Genomic DNA, 23,272 nt, shown 5'->3' on the forward strand with positions numbered 1-23,272 from the left:
AATGGACCCAAGAAGCAAGCAGGAGTAGCCATTATAATATTTGATGAAATAGACTTTCAACCAAAATTAATAAAAAGATATGGGGAAGGACACTTCATACTCATCAAAGGAAAATTCCACCAGGAAGACATCACAATCCTGAACATCTATGCCCCAAATACAAGAGCACCCATATTTGTTAAAGAAACATTGATAAAATTTAAACCACATATAGATCCCCACACATTAATAGTGGGAGACTTCAACACCCCACTCTCAACAAAGGATAGGTCAACAAAACAGAAATTAAACAAAGAAACAGTGTCTCTAACAGAGGTCATGAATCAATTGGACCTAACAGACATTTACAGAACTTTACAGCCAAACACAAAAGAATTTACCTTCTTCTCAGCACCTCATGGAACCTTCTCCAAAATAGACCATATAGTTGGTCACAAAGCAAGCCTCAACAGATACAAGAAGATTGAAATAATCTCTTGTATCTTGTCTGATCATCATGGAATAAAGCTGGACCTCAACAATAATAGAAATAGCAAAAAGCCTACACACACATGGAAACTGAACAACTTGTTACTAAATGACAGCTGGGTCAGGAAGAAATAAATAAAGAAATTAAAGTCTTCCTAGAAATCAATGAAAATGAAGACACAACGTACCCAAACTTGTAAGCAAACAATGAAAAACAGTGCTAAGAGGAAACATACCCAAACTTGTAAGCAAACAATGAAAGCAGTGCTAAGAGGAAAGTTCATAGCTCTAAGTGCCTTCAAGAAGAAATTCGAGACAGCTCATTCAAGCAACTTAATGGCCCACTTAAAAACCCTAGAAAAAGAAGAAGCAGACACACCAAGAAGGAGTAGACGGCTGGAAATAATCAAACCCAGGGCTGAAATCAATCAATTAGAAACAAATAAAACAATTCAAAGGATCAATGAAACCAAGAGCTGGTTCTTTGAGAAAATCAACAAGATCGACAAACCCTTAGCCAACCTAACTAAAAGGCAGAGAGACACCACCCAAATCAACAAAATCAGAAATGAAAAGGGGGACATAACTACAGACACTGAGGAAATCCAAACAATCATTAGGACTTACTTCAAAAGTCTATACTCAACAAAATTTGAAAATCTAAATGAAATGGACAATTTTCTTGATCGATTCGACTTACCAAAGCTGAATCAGGACTAGGTAAATCAATTAAACAGTCCTATATCCTCCAAAGAAATAGAAGTGGTCATCAAAAGTCTCCCATCCAAAAAAAGCCCAGGACTAGATGGCTTCAGCAGAGAATTCTACCAGACCTTCAAAGAAGAGCTAACACCAATTCTCTTCAAACTATTCCACAATATAGAAACAGAAGGAACATTACCAAACTCATTCTATGAAGCCACAATCACCTTGGTACCTAAACCTCACAAAGACTCAACAAAGAAAGAGAATTTCAGGCCAATCTCCCTTATGAACATTGATGCAAAAATACTTAACAAATACTTGCAAACTGAATCCAAGAACACATCAAAGATACTATCCACTATGACCAAGTAGGCTTCATCCCAGGTATGCAGGGGTGGTTCAATACATGGAAATCCATCAATGTGATCCACCATATTAACAAACTGAAAGAAAAAACCACATGATAATCTCCCTAGATTCGGAAAAAGCATTTGACAAAATCCAACATCCATTCATGTTTAAAGTATTAGAGAGATCAGGGATACAAGGCACATATCTAAACATAGTAAAGGTGATATACAGCAAGCCTATAGCCAACATCAAACTGAACGGAGAGAAACTTAAAGCAATCCCACTGAAATCAGGGACAAGACAAGGCTGCCCACTCACTCCATATCTCTTCAACATAGTGCTGGAAGTCCTTGCTAGAGCAATAAGAGAGTTGAAGGAGATCAAGGGGATACAGATTGGAAAGGAAGAAGTCAAAGCATCACTATTTGCAGATGATATGATAGTATACATGAGTGACCCCAAAAACTCTACCAGGGAACTCCTACAGCTGATAAACACCTTCAGCAAAGTGGCCGGATATAAAATTAACTCAAAAAAATCAGTAGCACTCCTGTATACAAAAGATAAAAGGGCTGAGAAAGAAATTAGGGAAACGACACCCTTCACAATAGCCACAAATGACATAAAGTACCTTGGTGTAACCCTAACCAAGCAAGTCAAAGACTTGCATGAAAAAAATTTCAAGTCTCTGAAGAAAGAATTAGAAGAAGATATGAGAAGATGGAAAGATCTCCCATGCTCATGGCTTGGAAGGATTAACATAGTAAAAATGGCCATCTTACCAAAAGCAATCTACAGATTTAATGCAATTCCCATCAAATTGCCAACACAATTCTTTACAGACCTGGAAAGAAAAATTCTCAACTTTGTATGGAATAACAAGAAACCCAGAATTACTAAAACAATCCTCTACAATAAAGGATCTTCTGGAGGTATCTCCATCCCTGATCTCAAGCTGTACTATAGAGCAACAGTTATAAAAACTGCATGGTACTGGCATAGAAACAGAATGGCGAATCAATGGAACCGAACAGAAGACCCAGAAATAAACCCACACACACTTTTGGGCACCTGATTTTTGACAAAGATGCCAAAACTATACAATGGAAAAAAGATAGCATCTTCAACAAATGGTGCTGGTCCAACTGGATGTCTACATGTAGAAAAATGAAAATAGATCCATACTTATCACCCTGCACAAAACTGAAGTCCAAGTGGATCGAAGACCTCAACATAAAACCAGACACATTAAATCGGCTAGAAAAAAAAGTGGGGAATATCCTAGAACTCATTGGTACAGGAGACAACTTCCTGAACAGAACACCAACAGCACAGGCTCTAAGAGCAACAATCAATAAATGGGACCTCATGAAACTGAAAAGCTTCTGGAAAGCAAAGGACACTGTCATCAAAACAAAGTGACTGCCTACAGATTGGGAAAGAATCTTCACCAACCCTTTATCTGACAGAGGACTCATATCCAGTATATATAAAGAACTAAAGAAGCTGAAAAGCAGCAAACCAAGTAATCCACTTAAAAATGGGGACCAGAGCTAAACAGAGAACTCTCTGTACAGGAATATCGAATGGCAGAGAAGCATTTAAAGAAATGCTCAACCTCATTAGCCTTTAGGGAAATGCAAATCAAAACAACCATGAGATTTCACCTTACACCCATCAGAATGGCCAAGATGAAAAACTCAAGGGACAACACATGCTGGAGAGGTTGTGGAGAAAGGGGAACTCTTCTCCACTGCTGGTGGGAATGTAAACTTGTACCACCACTCTGGAAATCAATCTGGCACTTTCTCAGACAACTAGGAATAGTGCTTCCTCAAGATCCAGCCATACCACTCCTAGGCATATATCCAAAAGAGGCACAAGTACACAAAAAGGACATTTGCTCAACCATGTTTGTAGCAGCTTTATTTGTAATAGCCAGAAGCTGGAAACAGCCCAGATGCCCCTCAACTGAAGAATGGATGCAGAAATTGTGGTACATCTACACAATGGAGTATTACTCAGCAATGAAAAATAAGGAAATCATGAAATTTGCAGGTAAATGGTGGGACCTGGAAAGGATCATCCTGAGTGAGTTGTCCCAGAAGCAAAAAGACACACACGGTATATATTTACTCATATAAACATACAACATAGGATAAACCCACTAAAATCTGTACATCTAAACAAACTAAGCAAAAGAGAGGAGCCTAACTAAAATGCTCAATCCCCATTCTGAAAGGCAAAGAGGATGGACATCAGAAGAAGAAAACAGGAAACAACCTAGGAACCTGCCACAGAGGGCCTCTGAAAGCCTCTGCCCTGCAGACTATCAAAGCAGATGCTGAGCCGGATGGCCAACTGTCAGGCAGAGTGAATGGAATTTTATGTAAGAAATGGGAAATAGCAAGAGCTGGAGAGGACAGGAACTCAACAAGGAGAGCAACAGAACAAGAAAATTTGAACACAGGGAACTTCCCAGAGACTCATACGCCAACCAAGGACTATTCATGAAGATAACCTAGAACCCCTGTACAGATGTAGCCCATGGCAGTTTAGTTTCCAAGTGGGTTACATAGTAATGGGAAAAGGGACTGCCTCTGACATAATCTGACTGGCCTGCTCTTTGATCACCTCCCCTTGAGGGAGGAGCAGCCTTACCAGGCCACAGAAGATGACAATGCAGCCACTTCTGATGAGAACTGATAGTCTAAGATCAGAAAGAAGGAGAGGAAGACCTCCCCTATCAGTGGACTTGGGGAGGGGCATGCATGCAGAAAGGGGAGGAAGGGTGGGGTCGGGAGGGGAGGAGGGAGGGGCTTATGGGGGAGGTACAAAATGAATAAAGTGTAATTAATAATAATAATAAAAATAAAATAAAATAAAAAATAAAAAAACAATATTTCAATGAGTATGTCATAAGGTTACTGTGTGGTATTTGATTGCATTTCTCTAGTGATCAATGAAACTGATATTGTCTCTTGTCTATTAATTTTGGCTTTTATAATCTCATCTCTTGGGCTGTTTTGTTTTTATAGATACAGGAGAGTATTTCTTTATTCTAGATTCTATCTATATGCTCTTCTGGGTGGTGACTTTTCAAATTTTCATTTATATTTTTTATTTGGAGATACTTTAGTTTTCTGTGGTATTTTCAATAAGACTTCTGAGTTTTGATTTGTTTTAGAGTTTTATTACCTTCACTTTAAAATTAAGTTTTATTTTTGGTGTTTTTAGATGAGAAGGGTATTCCAGGCAGCAAAACACAACATACATTGGTTGTGGTGGTACATGTCTTTGAACCCAGCACCCAGGAAGATGGGGCAGGCAGATCTCTGTGAGTTTGAGGCCAGCCTGGTCTACATGGGGAGTTACAGGAAAGCCAGGGCTGCATAGTGAGACTCTGTCTTTAAAAAATTAAATCAAATAACACCAAAACAAACTATAAGAACACAATAATTTGAACATACATATACACACACAGGCAAGCTTTCCAGGGTGGCCTGGGATCGGAGGGATTATGTGACCTGAAATTGGAATAAACTCAGGGATTGGTGCGATTCTGTTTCTTGGTCCTAGTCTTGGGCTTGGGGTCAAGTCAGGGTCAGGGTGGTCTTTCCCTAACTCCTTTACCCTACAGTACAGGCAGGAGGAACCAGCAATCAGTCTGGGATCTATTGCAAATTCTAGGCCAGCTCAGATATATAGTAACACCTGTATCAACAAACAAGTTATCTTAAATACACAATACCTTGGGCCATCAGGGGGAAAGGCAACAAAATTTAGAGAAATATATTTTTAATATAAGCCTCACGAGGTCCCAACATAAGCACTTTCAAAGATGAAATTATATCCAATACAAAATCATATGGAGAAACAAGTAAAACAGGACTTTTTTGGGGGCCACCAGTGAATGGAATAATGACACAGAGATTTACTATATTTATTATTAGCTGAGGTGCTATAGCTGGGCAGATTCTCAGCTATTCTATCTAGACAATACTAGTCTGGCCTACCTCCAGATGTACGTGGTCTGTTACATCTTAGTAAAGTCTCAGCACTGTTTCTTCCTCCGTGTCCGTCTGGAGACTCCTCCCACCTGATCTTTCCCAGAGTTCCTATCTCTGATAAAAGACCTACCTATCCTTTCCTGCCTCAGCTATTGGCCATTCAGCTCTTTATTAAACCAATCAGAAGGTGTTGAAGGGAGTGTTTACAAAATATGATGCAGCTAAAGAATAACAAAACCAAAGTCTGGCCTGTAATCAGATCTCTGCAGGTACAGGAATCAGAATTTGAATAATACAAAGACAGTCTTTACACAGTGCATAAGATGATCAGTCCAACGAACAAGTTACTGTGTAAGAGAACCAGCAAAAAACAACAATTTGTGGAATTAAATTTCTCAAGAGAAAAAAACTTAAAGGATATAACAGAAAATGTGTTCAAAATATTTAAAAAAGGGGCCGGAGGGAAGGATCAACAGTTAAGAGCACATACTGAGCTTGCAGAGGACTGGGGTTTGGTTCCCAGCACCCACATGGTGGCTTACAACACTCTGAACCTTCAGTTCCAGGGGAATGCAATGTCCTCTTCTGTTCTTCACAGCCATTAAGCACACACATGGTGCTTAAAAACAAACAAACAAACAAACAAACAAACAAACAAACAAATACTACTGATTTGAAATAGAGAGAGGCCTGCCTGCTGCCCATGGCGCATCGCTGCCTACTGCAGGCACCAGTAAGATGAACAAGTATGTGGTGGAGAGATGGGAGAGAATGAGAAGTGGAACAGTTTGAGCACTGTAAGGAGAGACAGATCTGGGGATGTGAAGGTGGTGAGGAATGCTCTGACGTGAGCAGCCTGCACTACTCCCTGAGGCCATGGTGAAGTCTAGGCCTACGTCTACTGAGGACCATGTCCATGCCTGTGGCCATGCAGCACCAGGGGACTGTGTCAATGTCCATGACCCATATTACCACCAAAGGCCATGAGACTGTCCCTAGTCTAGGGTGCCACCTGGGACCGTATTGATGTCTGAGGGCTGTGCAGAACGGTCTTGCCCCTCACTGGCTGCAGCACTCAAGAGAGGGCCCCATCCCCCATTCCACACCTGGCCTGGGCAGCACAGTAGAGCTGGCCCTTGTGGCAGACATGCAAGCAAGCTGGCCCCAAGGGCATAGGCACAGGAAAGATAGCCCCCATCCCCACCCTGGCAAGAGAGCTGGTCACAAGAGTGGGAAAGTGAGAGCTGGCTCCACCCCTTGCCAGCTGTGGCATTCGTTGAGCTGGCTTGGGCAGTGCTGGAGAGGTTGCCCTAGAGGTGCTGTGGGAAAGCTGGCACCGCCCAGGCCCAGATCCAGAGCTTTGAGCTGTCCCACCCCAACATCTACCTCATCTATGAACTGCTGGAGCATGCGAAAGGGCTGGTCCTACAGGTCCAAAGCTGCAGAGTCTCCAAGACACAGGGCATCAACAGGATATCAGAGAGGAGTCCCGGTGTCTTAGGATTTCCATTGTTGTGAAGAGACACCGTGACCACAGTAACTCTTATAAATGAAAACATTTAATTGGGGCTGGATTACTCTTGCCAAGGTTTAGTCTATTATCATCATGGCAGGAAGCATGGGAACTGCTGAAGGAGCCTAGAGTTCTACATCTTGATCTGAAGGCAGCCAGGAGGAGATTGGGTATGTTTCCCACTGCTTGAGCATATGTAGCTTGAGCATAGGAGACCTCACAGACCACCCCCACAATGACACACTCCCTCAACAAGGCCACACCTACTAAAAGGGCCACTTCTTATGGGCCAAGTACTCAAACACATGAGTCTGAGGGGCCATTCCTATTCAAACCACACCAAGTGGGCTCCAGTATTGATAGTGTAGCAGAAGCCAGAGGCCTGGAATCACACCAATGACTCATTGCAATGAACATTTGCAAGTAAAGATGTTTGGACAAAAGCGTATCCTGTGTGACACACCTTGAAACACTGCAGATTCCATGGCAACATGGTTTTGTTGTTGTTGTTCAATTTTAATTTTATTTTTTAATTTTCTTTTAGCAGAGAGGCTGCAAGGGTGGCAGGCCGATATGAATGGATGGGGAGATGAGTGGGATTGGGGTGCATGATGTGAAATTCACAAAGAAACAATAGAAAGATTTTTAAAAAAGAATAAAAATAGAATAAAAAGACACAAGGGAAATAATTTCACCCCAAAATATTGTGCAACTATGGCGGTTAAAAGAGAGAAAATATAGTCATAGACATTTTAATATTTACTGGTCATGATAAATATCAAATTAGATGAAAATGAACAGAGAGTTAACAAGGACATGGTTCTAAAAAAAATTAGCCAAAAGGCAGCACAAAGATATTTAAAAATGAAAAATATGAAAGGCATTAAAAGGAATAAGGAGAAATTAGTCCAATTTGTTGCCAAATAAAATGTAACAAAGGAAATAGCAATAATTGGGATTTCCAAGACCTGTAAGACAAGAATTTACTGATCCAAGAATTGCCATCAAGTAGAGTAAATATTATGGTTTGAATGTGAAGTGTTCCTCAGAGGCTTGTATGCATTAGGAGCTTGGTTTCTAGTTGACTGCACCATTTTGGCAAGTTTTGAAAACTTCAGAAGGTGGAAAGTGCCTGGCAGGAAGAGGTCACCATGAGGTGCAGTCTCTGCAGACTTTCAGCTTCTGAGCTGCCATGAGGTGAACAGTCTCCATCTCCTCATACTTTGCCACCATGAAGCTGTGCTTCCTTTCCATACACCCAGAATCAATGGTACCGAGGGCCATGGACTAAAGTCTCTAAAACCATAAGCCAAATAAAGATTTCATCATTCAAATGGTAATCTCAAGTATTTGGGTCATGGCTAGAGAGAAGAAAATGGTACAATAAATAAGTATCAACATTTCAGAATTATTGTGAATATACAGAGTGCCAAAGAAACCGTGTAAAGTTATTTGAGAAATAACCTAGTCTTTTGGGTCACTAAACAACCATTCAAGCATGAGAATGAAAGAAAAAATCTTTCTTCCTGTAAATAAAAACTTACTCTATTCACCAGTAATAAATCCCTACTTAAATACACTTCTTAAGGATGCCCTTGAAGAAAACTTAGCCTAGATGGAAGGTATAAAATACAAGGGAGGAAAAAAAAAAAAAAAAAAAAACCTAGCCAGCATGTCAGTATATTAAAAGAAATATAATAAAACTAAACAACTTAAGACTAAATTATTTCTTAAACTGGTTGTAACGTATATGAGTGTTTGCACTTTTACTCTTTATTCCCTTATCTTAAAGATAAAACAGGAAAAAATTAATAGCAGGGGGAAGAGTTTCTGATCGACCTATGAGAGGACAAAGTCATAAGAATTCATCACAGTCATTGGGAAAACAATAAAGGGTTTCAAACAAAAGACCTAACTAATGTAGATTAAATGTTAATACGGCAAGTCTAACTGCTCTATTTGTATATTACTTTTAATACCAAGTACCTACCATAGGGTGTAAACTCATATCAGTGTATTTTTCACTAGTCCTGATTTATCCAACATTATTCAACTTCTGAGATTACCAAAGGCATAATTCCTTGCATCATACCCGATGATATTCAGCAATACCACTGATAGTCAGAAGTATGATTATTCTGTACTACCTCAGATATTCATATTTTGGCCAAAATGAATCTCTCTGCAATGAGATTGTTGTTATTCAAATCACTCTACTGTGACAACTATACGGTGCATGGAAGTAGTAGCGTGTGCAGATAGCTGTGTGCGCCTCCTACTCCCAACAACTCGGGAAGCTCAGAGATGAGAGATCACCTGTGTCCAGAAGTCTGAAGCCAGCCTGGGAAACATAGACAGACTCTGAGTCAAAAAGCAAAAGGCAAAAATCAAACTAACACTTACACCTGGAGGAAAAGACTGTTGCTACACGCTGAAGTGGTAATCATCACGAGGTTTCAAAGCTCGAAAACAGCCTCCAAAGGCTGGAAAGACGCGAGCTGACAAAGAGGAAGGAGTGGATAGTTCAGATGAGGGGGAAGGAAAGAGACTAAAAAAATTTAAGGTCAGAATAATCAGCATGCTACATTAGAATATTGGTTTTATTATCATTAGAAAGCACCTTAATTCCATCATGAGTCAATAAAAACTAACGGATGGGTGAATGGGAACAGATTTAAACATCCAAATTTCCTCCTAAAGGAAATAAGGCATATGGATTTTTCAGTGGGAGTATGCCTTAAATTTTTTTAATTAGTCCATCATAAAACTTCTCAATTAGTAAAAATTGGCTTATTTTCATGCCCATAAACATTGGTCACTATTCTCAAAAGACATTCTAAAAAAGCAGTCGTGCTCATCGTATCTAACATTTAGACACTGAGGAATACTGTGTGTTCACTTTTGCAATGTTTCAATACACATACACCAAATTCAAAGAACAAATTGTGTTTTACCAAAAAAAAAAAAACCTATAAAAATGTCAATTGCTGTTTTATGAGGGGTGTGCCTGTAAACACATTTTTTTTTTTACATATAATCATTATACAATATAGAGTAGGAAAGAGAAACTATACACACAGACTTTATTTTTAGCAGCTGAGTTGGTCCTGCGACCTCCAGGTGCTTCTTCTGAAATAGTCCCGTCAGTTAGCTGTCAGATTCTTTCCTTCCTTGTTCACAAAACCACCCCCGTGCTTTGCTGATCACAGGGGCAAAGCCCAATATTCAAGTCACTGCAAAATTCTTCAATTCCTCCCCTCCTCCAAAGTTCCACACTGAGCAAACTAGTACGTACCCTTACTGGGTGGTTTATAAATTAATTCTTTAGCAGCCACGGCATCTCCCTGCTAAAGCCTCTCCTTGTGGTTTTTCTCCCTGGAATGCTTACTTTTACTCCTTTTAGTATTGGTGGGGTTCTAGGGTCTAGAGTAAAAAAAAAAAAAAAAAAAAAAGAAAGAAAACAAAACCTTTCAACGTCTAGGAAGGCTTTCCATACCACTGTAAACCATGTTGACTCCGTGTCTTACTCTAGACACCAAATTACTAGAAACATGCCTCTCAAGCAGGAATCTATTAGCTTGCAAATTCTTAGCCTCACTGATGTCTCCCAGGATGGAGCCTTGCAGATGAGTCTCAGCAGCTGTTAGTCATAAGCATCCCTTTGTTTGGAGTTAATTGAATCTCTCACAGGGTAGCTAATCGACTTCTCCGCCACAGCTACTATCAAGGTCTGACAGAGATTGCCGCCCTGACCCAGAGCACATCAAGAAGGGGCCTCCTTTGTCCCAAAGGCTGATGCTGGAGGCCCCTCAGGACAGTAGGAAACAATACACCCAGCACGATTTCAATTTGGTTAAGGTGTGACTCCAGGGAAGACTGGAAAAGTGAGCCCAGGCCCTCCGCCTCCTTGATTGGCTACCTGCGCCCACCAGCTTCCTGGGATTGGCCCCGCCGCGGGGGCTGCTGGGACCTGCACGTGCTGCTGCTCCTCAGTGAGAGGAGCGATGGCGATGGCGTCAGAGGCTTCTACAGCCGGGCTCGCTTCCTGCCACCTAGTGGGGAGTCAGAGTGGACCGCGGGGTGCTTCGGGGTGCCAGTGCTCTCGGTGCGGAAGAAAGGTGCCCGCTGCCTCCGGTGAGGAGCCTGGGGCTTGCCGGGTGTCCCAGCGGGCCCCACGGCTACACGAGGCCTGGAGGAGGGTCAGGCCGCGAGGGTGTGCGAGGGGCCCGGGCCACCGAGAACCCGGCTGTGGCTTGTGTGCAGTTGGGCGTCCCGAGGTGCTTTCCACACGCCCGGGGAGATGGAGGCAGAGTTGCCGCGGTGCCTTTAGGGGCCCTCCCCGCTGCCAAGTCTCGGAAGCACTCTGTCACGCCTCGCCAAGTTGACAGACTCGTGAAAGAGCAGTGAGGAAACAGGGTGCTTAATAACTGGAGTCACCCCCATGGCCCACACAACATGCTTTACTCCTTTGGTTCAAAAAGGAAAAAAAAAAAAAGAAATGCTGTGTGATCTTGTAATCAAGAAGGAATGAAACTTGATCTTTCTGCATAGTTTTTCTTACGGGAGTAATGAGGAATGAAATTTTTTTTAGATTAAAAAAAATAAAATTAAAAAAAAGGCCCAATTTATCTTAAAGCACTGCTTGGGAAACTCTGGTTCCTTTTGTGACTCTTGGGATTTGGCTTTTGTTTTTTGAGGGGGTGGTACAGAGTTTTTGCCTGTGTTTACCGTGCTCCTGTTGAGTTCATTTACAATCTACAAAATTAATTTTTAAGTTCAGGTTGTTTTATTGTAACTTGAGTCCTTTAGAGGACTTGCACACGAATAAGTTGTTGAATCAAAACTCCTGGAATTACTGAAAGTCTTGTTCCTTTACAGTCTAATGTTTACACATTACATGTAATCACATCCACAATATAGAAGGTCAGTCGGCCCTTTCAAGATGGACACCGCGTGGGCAACAGTATCTTCCACAGAGAAAGCTGGTTGCGTTTTCAACGGGGAGCAGCTTCTCTCTCAAGGCATTTATTTGCTTTGCGGTACTGGGATTGGAGCCAGATCCTTGCAGATGCCAGCCAAACTAACTGCCCCTGATCTAGCCTCCTCAGTAGTTGGGATTATAGGCCTGCACTGTAGTAAACTGAAAATGTCTATTTTAACATGAAAATTATTATAAAATAAGGCTCTTAAGCATAATAAGCTTTTAAAGCCAGAAGTTTGTCTAAGCATTTGTATTAGATTTAGAAATATTCAACTGGAAAAATAGTTATTGCTTTATAAGCTAAATAGTATGCTACAGGTCAACTTGTACAATATCAAAAATTATATTAAGACAGTTGAGAATTTGTATTGCTTTAGTTATATTAGCCCTGAAGTTTAAATATAACTTTAAAACATAGCATCCTTGGATCAAATTTCAGTTTGCTAAAAAGTTAAAATACTTTTCAAAAATTTCAAATTAATGAAATTATTTTAATTTAGCAAGAATTTCATAAATGTGTTCTAGCAGAACACTACTAGTTAGTTTCCTTTAAAATTTTACTTTATTTTTCTGTGTAAGGATGTTTTGCCTTGTGTGCCTGGAGCCTGAGGAAAAGGCTGGCACTTATGGGGAGGTAAAAACAGATCTCTGGAGCTTATTTGCCAGCTACTGTAGGCTGCTTGACATGTACCAAGCCAGTGAGAGACCCTTTCTCAAAAAAAAAAAAAAAAAAAAAAGTAGTCTACTTCTGAGGAATAGAACTCAGGGTTGTTCTTTAGCCTCCACATGTACCTGCACACGTGAACACACACACACACACACACACACACACACACACACACTAACAAAAATAAATAATGAAATAAGATAGTACTCTATTTTAAAAACTATGTAATTTTTAAAAGTTTATTATGAGAAGCTTAAAATTCTACCTAGTACATTTAAATATTTTAAAATAATAATTAAGATATATATACAAATTATACACACACACACATATGTATACACATAATTTGTGTTTGTGGTGCACACATGCACAAATGCATGCATTTGAGAGCTGAAAGAAAACTTGCAAGAGTCCATATTCTCCTGTTTTGTAGGTTTTGGGGGTCAAAGTCAGATCATCAGTCTTGGCAGCAAACACCCTTGCCCACTGAACCATCTTGCAGGTTCACATATCTTGATACTATAATACTTATGGTACTTTTCACAAATGCTAGGTTTATAAAAATAATCTTACTGTGAGTCACGTGTATGAAAATAATAACATTTGCCTTCTACCCTGGTTTCCATCCTTGCTAACCTCTTAGATTATTATGAGAGAATTCTTACCAGTGTTTCATTTCAGCTTTCCCTAACGTTTCATAAGACAGAAAATACAAATTAGCCGTGGGTAGTATTATCAAACAGAATGAAGATTGGTCTTGGAAACAGAAGGTTGGAGTCTGGGTTAAACTTTTTAATTAGCCAGATTACCAACACGTTTTTCCGTCTTCAGGTTGGATATAATATTTGCAGCCAGTTAGACATGATATTTACAAATATATTTACAAATTAAATATGTGAGACCACCCTCTATAATTGTAAGATGGCAAATTCATAGTTGTATATGATCAAAACTGCCTGGATTCATATAGCTCTGTATGATATTGCTTCCTGATTTTTCTCCCTTCTTTTGACTTTTGTAGTTTCTCCTAAATATTTTAATGTCAGCCAATCTAACTAAACTATGTATCTTTTCCTACACTTTTTGAATTTTCCCTTTATTTTTAACTATTTTCCAGTTCTACAAATTGTAGAATGTTTAATTGATGAAATTTAATCCATAGGTCACCACCATGAGTTTCAGTGTGGACATGCCTTCTGTGACCTGTGCCTGTTAGTAACTCCAGAATATGCCACAAGTAAAGGCACTGACTGTGAGGTAAGTTTTCTAATCCTTCATACTGAATATATCCTCAGGTTATAAGTTAAAATAGGAGGCAACTAAAACGTTTTTCATCAGAAACTAGAAATTTCTGTTTTGGCTGCTTAATCTCTGCCTAAAGAAGCATTAACAAAAGATAAAAGTTTCCATGAATCAGGAGGATAGATCTTCAGGTAGAAGCACTTGCAGTGCAAGCCTGAAGACCTGCATTTGAATCCCAAAACCCATGTAAAAACCAGATGGAGTTTCCCCCTGACTACCATACTCATGTGTATACCCTCAGTCACAGACATATACACATTACACAAGACCAACATTAAAATAAAAAGAAAAATTTTCTATCCATTTTAGAATTCCTCAAAGTGATGAAGAAAGATTAAAGTCATAGATATTGCTCACATATTTTGATTGTTGGGAGACATTGGTGAAAAAATACCACAAATACCTATATAAGTATATTGCTTTCAAAAATCCTGCCACTTTTTCTATGCCAAAACCATGCAAACAAGCTTGGAACTCTTCTCTTCAACTCTGTGTTGTGAGCTGTTGTTTGTAAAGACATTGTACTGTAAAAAGAGAAGTAAAACAACTAACTGCCAAATGTTAATGTTTAACCCAGAAGTACTAAGTATAGGACAGTTCAACTAAGGCTAAAATCCTTCAGCCATCAAGAGTGAAAACAAATCAGTGTTTGTATTTAGAGCAAATACAAATACAGTTTGATTTCTATAATATACAAAGTTGACTGTAAAATTCTGCAAGCTTAGTATTCCACTGGAGAGATAGATTGATTTATATCTGTCGTTTTCCCTGGGGGGTAATACTTAATATGGAGGAAACACTGTGCAAACTTCAAGGCATTAAAATAACCTTTATTATTTGGTTTCAGATGCATTGGCTTCTAGGTTATACACAGCACAACTGTATATGCTGTAATTTGTGAAAGCTCTAAGTACAACAGAAATATCTGTTTCTGTCTGTGGTGGAATTACAAGTGATGCCTTTTATTGTGGAAAATTCCTATACACTTTGATCCCTGTGATGTGGCATTTTTCGGATGTGGAGGTTATACATTTGAAGACAGAGAGTCCCTCATCCTCCATGAGTATGGTGGTAGATTGTGGCAGAGTCAATCTTGTGATGGAGAAAGCATACATGAAGAAAAAGAGAAGGCAGCTGGGACCATCTCTGCCCTTGCCTCCTTTGTTTTTTTGTTTGTTTGTTTGTTTTTTGTTTTTTTAATGTTTAACAGTACCCTTTTGCTTTTTTGAGGGGGGAGGGGGCAAGTGATATGTATCTTATTCTTAGGCGTTTGAATACATAGCATTTAGAGTATTTACAAATAATGGCTTTGATTTTAGGATTGTGATAAATCTACTTTGAAATATTTTAACTTGTTTTATTTTTACTTTGGGAGGGATATGACCTGTCCTGTTGTTTCCTCTGCACCCACATCCATAATCATTCACATTGTTGAGATTTACTAGATTGTCCCTATTTAAGAGTTTTTCAGAAAGCCTTCCTGAAATTGGTAGCCTTTCCTTTTGTATTGATACCTAAGACTTATTTGGAATAATGTATAGAGAGAATGGAAAATTATACTCTAAATTAGTGAACAAGCTGAATTTAAGAAATGTGGTTTATTGCTTTGGAATGTTACTGGTGCTCTAAAAATTGAGATCTTGGTACTTGTATTCATACATGATTTATAGTTACAATTTTACATGGAAGTCAAGTGCTGTTTACTTCAAATTTAAGCCAATTTCATTCACAATTAACAGGTAATATTTTGTTTTTCTGGATTTAGGTGAATATGAACTTATGTTTCCTAATTGGGTTTTTCCCTAATATCCATGTCTGCTTTTGGTTAGTAGTAGTTGGTTATTAATAATAATCACTATGATTTTGTGCAGAGAAGTGATAGATTTTGTGCTGAGATAGGCTCATACAGATAGCACTCTAGAAATTGTACCATTTTCTTCACCTTTAGACTACTTTCAAAATATATTAGTTAAAGGAGAAAAGAAATCATACAAGTAAAGAGGTAATTAGTATATATTGTTTAAATGCCATGTGTTTAGAAATGTTACCATATAAAATATTCTAATGGAGTTGGTTGTGGTGATACACACACATGTTTAATCCCAGCAGTCTGGAGGCAGAGGCTGGCCTCTTGTGAGTTTAAGGCCAGCATAATCTATAATGAGTACAGAATATCCAGGTTATATAGTGAAACCCTCTCTCAAAAAAGAAAGTAAACTAGAAGAAATTTTATATAATATGTTATCTTGGGCAGAAAAGCCTTGGTAGATATAGCACTGGAATGAGAACCATAGAAGAAATGTGTGTTAGAGTTGACTTGTTTGTAATCAAGAGGTGGGGAAAAAAGTAAGTAGATCAGTGATACTGGAGAAGAAGGAAGAGGCCAGGAGGGAAGATGGGAAGAGTAATGAGGTGTTTATCTGAGTATGATCAAAGTACATAATATTCATATATGAAAATGTAACAGTAAAACCATTGTTTTGCATAATTAGTATACACTACTAATAAAAGTGACCTTTTTCATTTATGAGCAACAAAAGTAACATAAATAAAATTTAAGTGATATGGCTCAGCCACTAAGAGCATTTGTTCTTCAGAAGTCCCAGGTTCAATTCTAGCACTCAGATTTTGTCTCACAACCATCTGTAGCTCCAGTTTCAGGGGATCCAACTCCCTCCTCTTGCTTCTATAGATACCAGGCACAAACATGCTACAAAAACATACCTGCAGGCAAAACAAGCATAATATGCATTTACTTAATAATACATATTATTAAATATATGCATTTTAAGTTAGGAATCTTTGTACAGTGTTAACTGAACTCTTGCATCATTATATTTAACATTTTCTCCTACTTCCTAAGAGAATAGTCCTCTATAAAGTCTGCTTCTGGGTACAATGACCTCTTACTAGGAAGTGATATGCTAATAGATGATTAACTAGAGATGTAATTTCATAAGTAACCAGAAATTAAAGATTTTTTAGTTCTCAGTTTTGAGAATATGGGTAAAATATCTTTCAGTCCAGTGTGGTTTGTTAAAAGTAACATTTTTCTTCTATAACTAAGTGAATAATATACAAGTAACACATTTGACGTAGAGCCTGGGAGGAGGGACTGGAGAGATAGCCTAGCAAGTATTGGCGCATCCTGTTCTTACAGAGGTCAGCTCCCAGCACTCATGTTGGACAGCACAGTCAGCTATAACTTCAATTCTAGGGAGATCCAGTGTCCTGTCCTTCAAAAGTAGTTGCACTCGCAGGCACAGATGCATAAATACACATAATTTTAAAAATCAAAAATAAATTTTGAGTTAAAAATTCCTTATTTAGAACATACTCTTCCATACCAAATATTTGTCCTCCTTAATAATGACAATTAGTAGCATCTAGCAGTCTGCCTTATCTCTTAGCACATTGACTCATTCTTGTGAAAGTCCACAATAATGGATATTGAACAAAGCAATTTTAACTAATCCAAAGTGTGTAAATTTCTCAAACCCATTCTCCTCTTCAAAAATCCTGTCAGCAAGTTTGTAATTGCTAACTCCAAAAGAAATTCACATTTTTGGATTGCCATGTTCATTTTAATGTTTGGCAGTTTGATGTGGGGGAGGGTATCTCCTTGTTAAATTGCAGTTTGCTACCAATGAAACCTGATACCCCTGAAATGGAGAACTTTTCATGTGTCATGCTTGTGACTTACAGTTGTTCTCTTTTGAGGGTCCTTAACAGAGCCTTCACATGTCTTCTTTGGAAGTATCTTTTCTCCTAACTTGAAGGCTACTTTATGCAAAAGAGTTAATTAACACTTGTCTTGTGTAAATATGTCTCCTCTAACTCTAATCTTGACTTTTATTCTATTTTGCTGTTCAAAAATGTTTCCTTCTTCATAGCTAATGGGATTTTTAAAAAGCAGACTTTCCTACATCTCAGTCATAAATATATGTACATTTTAGTACTTGTGTTATAAAGGACATATATTTAGGAATAGAGAGGTGCATTGGCAAGAAAAAGTACTTGTGGCTCAAGCCTTATATCCTACGTTTAGAACCCACAGTGGAAGAAGAGAACCAACTCCCCAAAGCTGTTTTCTGACATCTGTGAACAGCACACGTATACCTACACTCTCACACAGGTGCAAGAATAGAATGTTTAACTTTTCTTTTTAAAAAGTAACATGCAGGCTTGACTGGCCAGAGTCTCCAGAGAATAATCTGGAGACACTGGAAACAGCTATCACAAAGCATTCCAAATAACTAGAGGAAAGGCCATGGCCAAGGTAGCAGCAGCAATAGCAGGAGAAGCAAAGGATAGCTACCCTGTCCTTTGGAGATAGACACTTGAAACTGCCAACCAAAAGAAGCAAGATACATCTCAAAAACACCTCTGCTACAGTAGCACTCCAGCAGCCTAAGAACCTTAGTTGAAATATACTCTCAGAAAACTCTTAAGTGTCATGAGACTGTTTGCTGAAAACTGACAGAAAATACTGGAAAACTGCAGGAAAACATTGAATCAGATTTAGATTACATTCAGCAAGCTGAAAAATTGGTGGAACCAAAATATATACCAGAACTTTGACTCACACCCATGTAGCATGCTAGACATTTGTAAGACCTATGCAAATGTAGGGCTGCATTTACAACCAGAGCCTGAGAAATGTTTGGTGGTGCCCCAGATCTGAAACCTCCTCATGAAGCATCAACACAGAGTAGAACAGTGTCAGTGATCTAGTATCCAAAGGAAGACATTGCAGAGGAGCTCCTTTTGACAAGACAGCATTCCTGGAACTGGAGAAAAAGAACCAGTGACTGTCTAGATGAAGGAAAGCCAAAAAATCAGGCCAGTCAGTTTTCATATCCTACATCTCCACCCAGCATGTTCTTTTCCTATATCTGTTCTGTATTTGTTTGATAGCCAGTGTCATTTTAGCATTTAGCTTGACCCCACTCTATTCTTGTTCGATTTTGCTTCCCCCCAATACACACTCCTCTTTCCTTGTTCTTTACTTTTTCCTCTTCCAAACAACATCTGCCCTGGCATGCAGGTTCTATGCATCAGGATCCTGACAGATGGTACTATTCTTTTTTCTTTTCTGATAGTGTATCTTTATGTCTTCCTCTTTAGTCTACCTTTAGGCAAATTCCTCCATTCTTCTTCCACATTTTAAACCCCCTACAGTCCCTCCTTCTATGTACATTCATCTTCCTCTAGTTTCTGTCATCTTAATACTAATCACTAGTCTTAATGTCTTTTTTTCCTACGCATAGTTACTAATATGTTAGTACCCGCAGGGTTTGCTGTCCCTTTCCCCCAAAGTGATTAGTGCATAAGGGATGATGGTTTCATGGTTGACTGTTAATTTGATGTTATCTAGTGGTACTAGGTTTACCACTGGATAATGACTGTTGCTGCAGACAATATTCTACTCACGGAGGCCATGAGGGAACACTAGAGATAGGGTCTGGTGCACTGGGCCATCCCTACAACAGACTAGTCTTTTCTGAACACTGCTAACACTCACTGGAAGCAGAAAGGTAGCCTAAACATGTTCAACCAACAATTTAATCCTTTTTTTTCTGATACAAAGAGGTTTGTTTAAGGGCAGAGTGGGAAAGAAACAGAGACATAAAGACAGTGAGAAAGCATAGGAGAAGAGAAAGGAGGGATGGTGGAGTACCCCCAGAAAGAAAGTCAGAGAGAGATAACAATCTGACTCTTAATGTGCAAGTCCCACTGCAAAAACACAAGTAACAAGAAAAGCCAAGATACCAGCTCTCCTCCAAAATCTGCCAGTCTCAGAGGAGTGGCCTTCAGTGAGGGTAATTTAGGCGAAATTCCAGACAATTCAGAGAATGAAAGTGTGTTTGTGAAATTAAAGAGAACATTATAAACTTCTGAGTGAATCCCAAAACACAAAGATAGTTGAGTAAATCATGAAGTCAGTACAAGATAAGAAAGTAGAATTCATAGTAAAAATGGCCATCTTACCAAAAGCAATCTACAGATTCAATGCCATTCCCATCAAATTACCAACACAATTCTTTACAGACCTGGAAAGAAAAATTCTCAACTTCATATGGAATAACAAGAAACCCAGAATTGCTAAAACAATCCTCTACAATAAAAGATCTTCTGGAGGTATCTCCATCCCTGATCTTAAGCTGTACTATAGAGCAACAGTTATAAAAACTGCATGGTACTGGCATAGAAACAGAATGACTCAACAGATTACATATAAACACTGCAAATTAGACATTCTCCTAAGTGTCCCATGGAAATTTCTGTAAAATGGGTTGAACATCAGGACAGAGCATGTCTTACCTAATAGAAGAAAACTTAAATACTCTCTTGTAATCCATCTGACCACAATAGAATAAATGTAGAAAGAAAACGTTTGTTAAAAGGTTGATTGGTCACTAATTAAGCAATTTCTATAACTGAATGAAATAAAAAAGAAGACACAACACACAGATCTGGTGGGATACAACGAAAGCAGGCTCCATTGTGGAAATCATTGTGGAGGTTTCTCAAAAAAATTTAAAAAAAAGAATTTTCGTATAACTCAGGTATTCTGTTCTTGGGCCAATATCCTACCACATAGATGCTTGCCTGTCCATGTTTATTGCTGCTCAGTTTATTTTATCACCCTAGATGTTCATTAATAGAAAAATAGATAATAAAAACATGATAGATACATGCAATGGAGTTTTATTAAGCCATAAGGAAAAATGGAATTAGGAAATTTTCAGGAAAATGGATAAACCTGAAAATTAAATGAGATAACTCAGGTAAAAAAGACAAACACGTGTTCCCTTTAATGCCACTCCTAGCTTCTAACTTTCATATATGTGATCTATGTGGAAGTGGGTACATGTTGATCCCAGGGACACTAGAAAAGAACATATGAGAGAGGGATTCTTTAAGAAGGGAAGGTAAAACATATGTGATTCAAAAGTGGAAAGGTGAATACTGGGAGTGAGAAGATTTAAAGGGATAGAGGAGAGGACTGGGTAATGGTAGGGTCAGACAAAACTAAAGGTATATGAAAAGGCCATAAGAAAACCTGCTAGTTGATAAGCTGATCAAAAATAAGTGTTTTAGCAGAAGTACCCTTTGTAGATCAATAAAACTGTCCCCCAAAGCCATAAATTATTTTTTAAAAACTTTAGTGCCATACTGGTGACTGCAGAGACTCATAGCTGATCAAGTCTCTATGAATTGTTGGTGAAAGAAGCCCCCCAACAGTATAGGCAACTGCCACCACCTTTGGTTACCCACCAGAAGTAGGTGATTAAAAACAAAATTATTGCTGAAGACATCAAATGCTTTGGTCACAGGGCCTAGAGAAATAAGCTGCCACCGGACTGGAAGCTTCCTCCCTGCTGATCATGTCATGAGTTGCCATGAAGACTTGCTAGGGCAGAATTGTTATCAGTAGCATTACTCAGCTCTAGACCTTGAGTTCAATGCTATCGGGCAGGCAAGATGAACCCACTGGTTTAATAGTGACCACTCCATTATGGGTAATCAGTGGCTTTCTGATTAGTGGTGTCTGCTGTACAAGAGGAAATTCATACCTGGTACTATATACCTTATCAAAAAGCTATCACTGGAGGTCATAGCGGAGAGCCTACTGCTGTTGATTTGCTAAATAGACATGAGGTGTCCATCAGTGTGCCTTCTGAACAGCTGTGGTTTTTGCCCATAGATTAATGCAGCTGTCAGCTTTGGTCAGACAAGGTTATTTTTTCAGTGGTCAGTGATGACTGTAGAAACTCATAACTGTTCAAAATACTGGTAATAAATGACTGTTGAGTGCCCTGTCACAAATGGACCCTCTCCAAGGCTTAGGGAACAGTGCAAAGGATTGGGCAAAAAGATGTAAGCCCAAAAAAAGAGAGCACAGAGAAACACTTAAAGAGATGCTCAGCATCCTTAGCCATCAGAGAGATGCAAATCAAAACGACCCTGAGATTCCACCTTACACCTGTCAGAATGTCAAAGGTTAAAAACTCAAGTGACAGCACATACTGGAGAGGTTGTGGAGAAAGGGGAATCCTCCTCCATTTCTGGTGGGAATATAAACTGGTACAACCACTTTGGAAATCAATCTGGCGCTTTTTTGGCAATTAGGAATAGTGTTTCCTCAAGACCCAGCTATACCACTCCTAGTCATATATCCAAAAGTTGTTCAAGTACACAATAAGGACATTTGCTCAACCATGTTTGTAGCAGCTTTATTTGTAATAGCCAGAACCTGGAAACAACCCAGATGTCCATCAATGGAGGAATGGATACAGAAATTGTATTTTTACACAATGGAATAGTACTCAGCAGTCAAAAATGAGAAAATCATGAAATTTGCAGGCAAATGGTGGGATCTAGAAAAGATCATTCTGAGTGAGGTATCTCAGAAGGAGAAAGATACACATGGTATATACTCACTTATATAGACCTATAAGATATGATAAACATAAAACATAATGAAATCTATACACCTAATGAAGATAAACAAGAAAGAAGACCCAGGGTAAGATGATCAATCCTCACTTAGAAAGACAAATAGGATGGGCATTGAATGTAGGAGAAAACAAGTAACAGGACAGGAGCCTACCACAGAGGACCTCTGAAAGACTACCTAGCAGTGTATCAAAGCAGATACTAAGACTCATAACCAAACCTTCGGCAGAGTGCAGGGAATCATATGAAAGAAGGGGAGTTAATATGACCTGGAGAGGATAGGAGCTCCACAAGGACCAAATGTATCTGAGCACAGGGGTCTTATATGAGACTATTTATCCAACCAAGGACCATGTATGGATATAACCTAGAACCTCTGCTTGGATGTAGCCTGTGGTAGCTCAGTAACCAAGTGGGTTTCCATAGTAAGGGGAACAGGGCTATTTCTGACATGAACTCATTGGCAGGCTATTTGACCTCCCCACCCCCCAAGGGAGGAGCATTCCTGCTAGGCCACAGAAGAGGACTTTGCAGCCATTCCTGAAGATACCTGATAAAACAGGGTCAGATGAAAGGGGAGGAGGTCCTCCCCAATCAGTGGACTTGGAAAAGGGCAGGAAGGAGATGAGGGAGGGAGGGTAGGATTGGGAGGGAATAAGGGAGCAGGATACAGCTGAGATACAGAGTTAAAATGTAACTAATAATAAAAATTTTAAAAATCTTATTTTCTAAATTTCCCTATGATAAAAAAAAAAAAGAGCACAGGTTCCCACCACTAACCAAGAAGCTATGTGTGGTTGATACCTGCTGGC

The 23,272-nt window shown here is 39.1% G+C and overlaps 1 protein-coding gene across 2 annotated transcripts in view; it reads left to right on the plus strand.

Annotated features, from left to right (window-relative positions):
• The first annotated feature begins 11,057 nt into the window (after positions 1-11,057).
• Positions 11,058-23,272, plus strand: part of Rnf17 (ring finger protein 17) — a 138,514-nt gene continuing 126,299 nt past the window's right edge. For both annotated transcript variants that reach the window (XM_055617897.1, XM_055617906.1), the window contains exons 1-2: positions 11,058-11,181; positions 13,858-13,952. In XM_055617897.1, coding sequence (XP_055473872.1) covers positions 11,058-11,181; positions 13,858-13,952 — 219 coding nt within the window. The remainder of the gene's footprint in view (positions 11,182-13,857; positions 13,953-23,272) is intronic.

Source organism: Psammomys obesus, unplaced genomic scaffold (assembly GCF_907164565.1).
Source record: "Psammomys obesus unplaced genomic scaffold, mPsaObe1.curated_primary_1811, whole genome shotgun sequence".
NCBI lineage: Eukaryota > Metazoa > Chordata > Mammalia > Rodentia > Muridae > Psammomys > Psammomys obesus.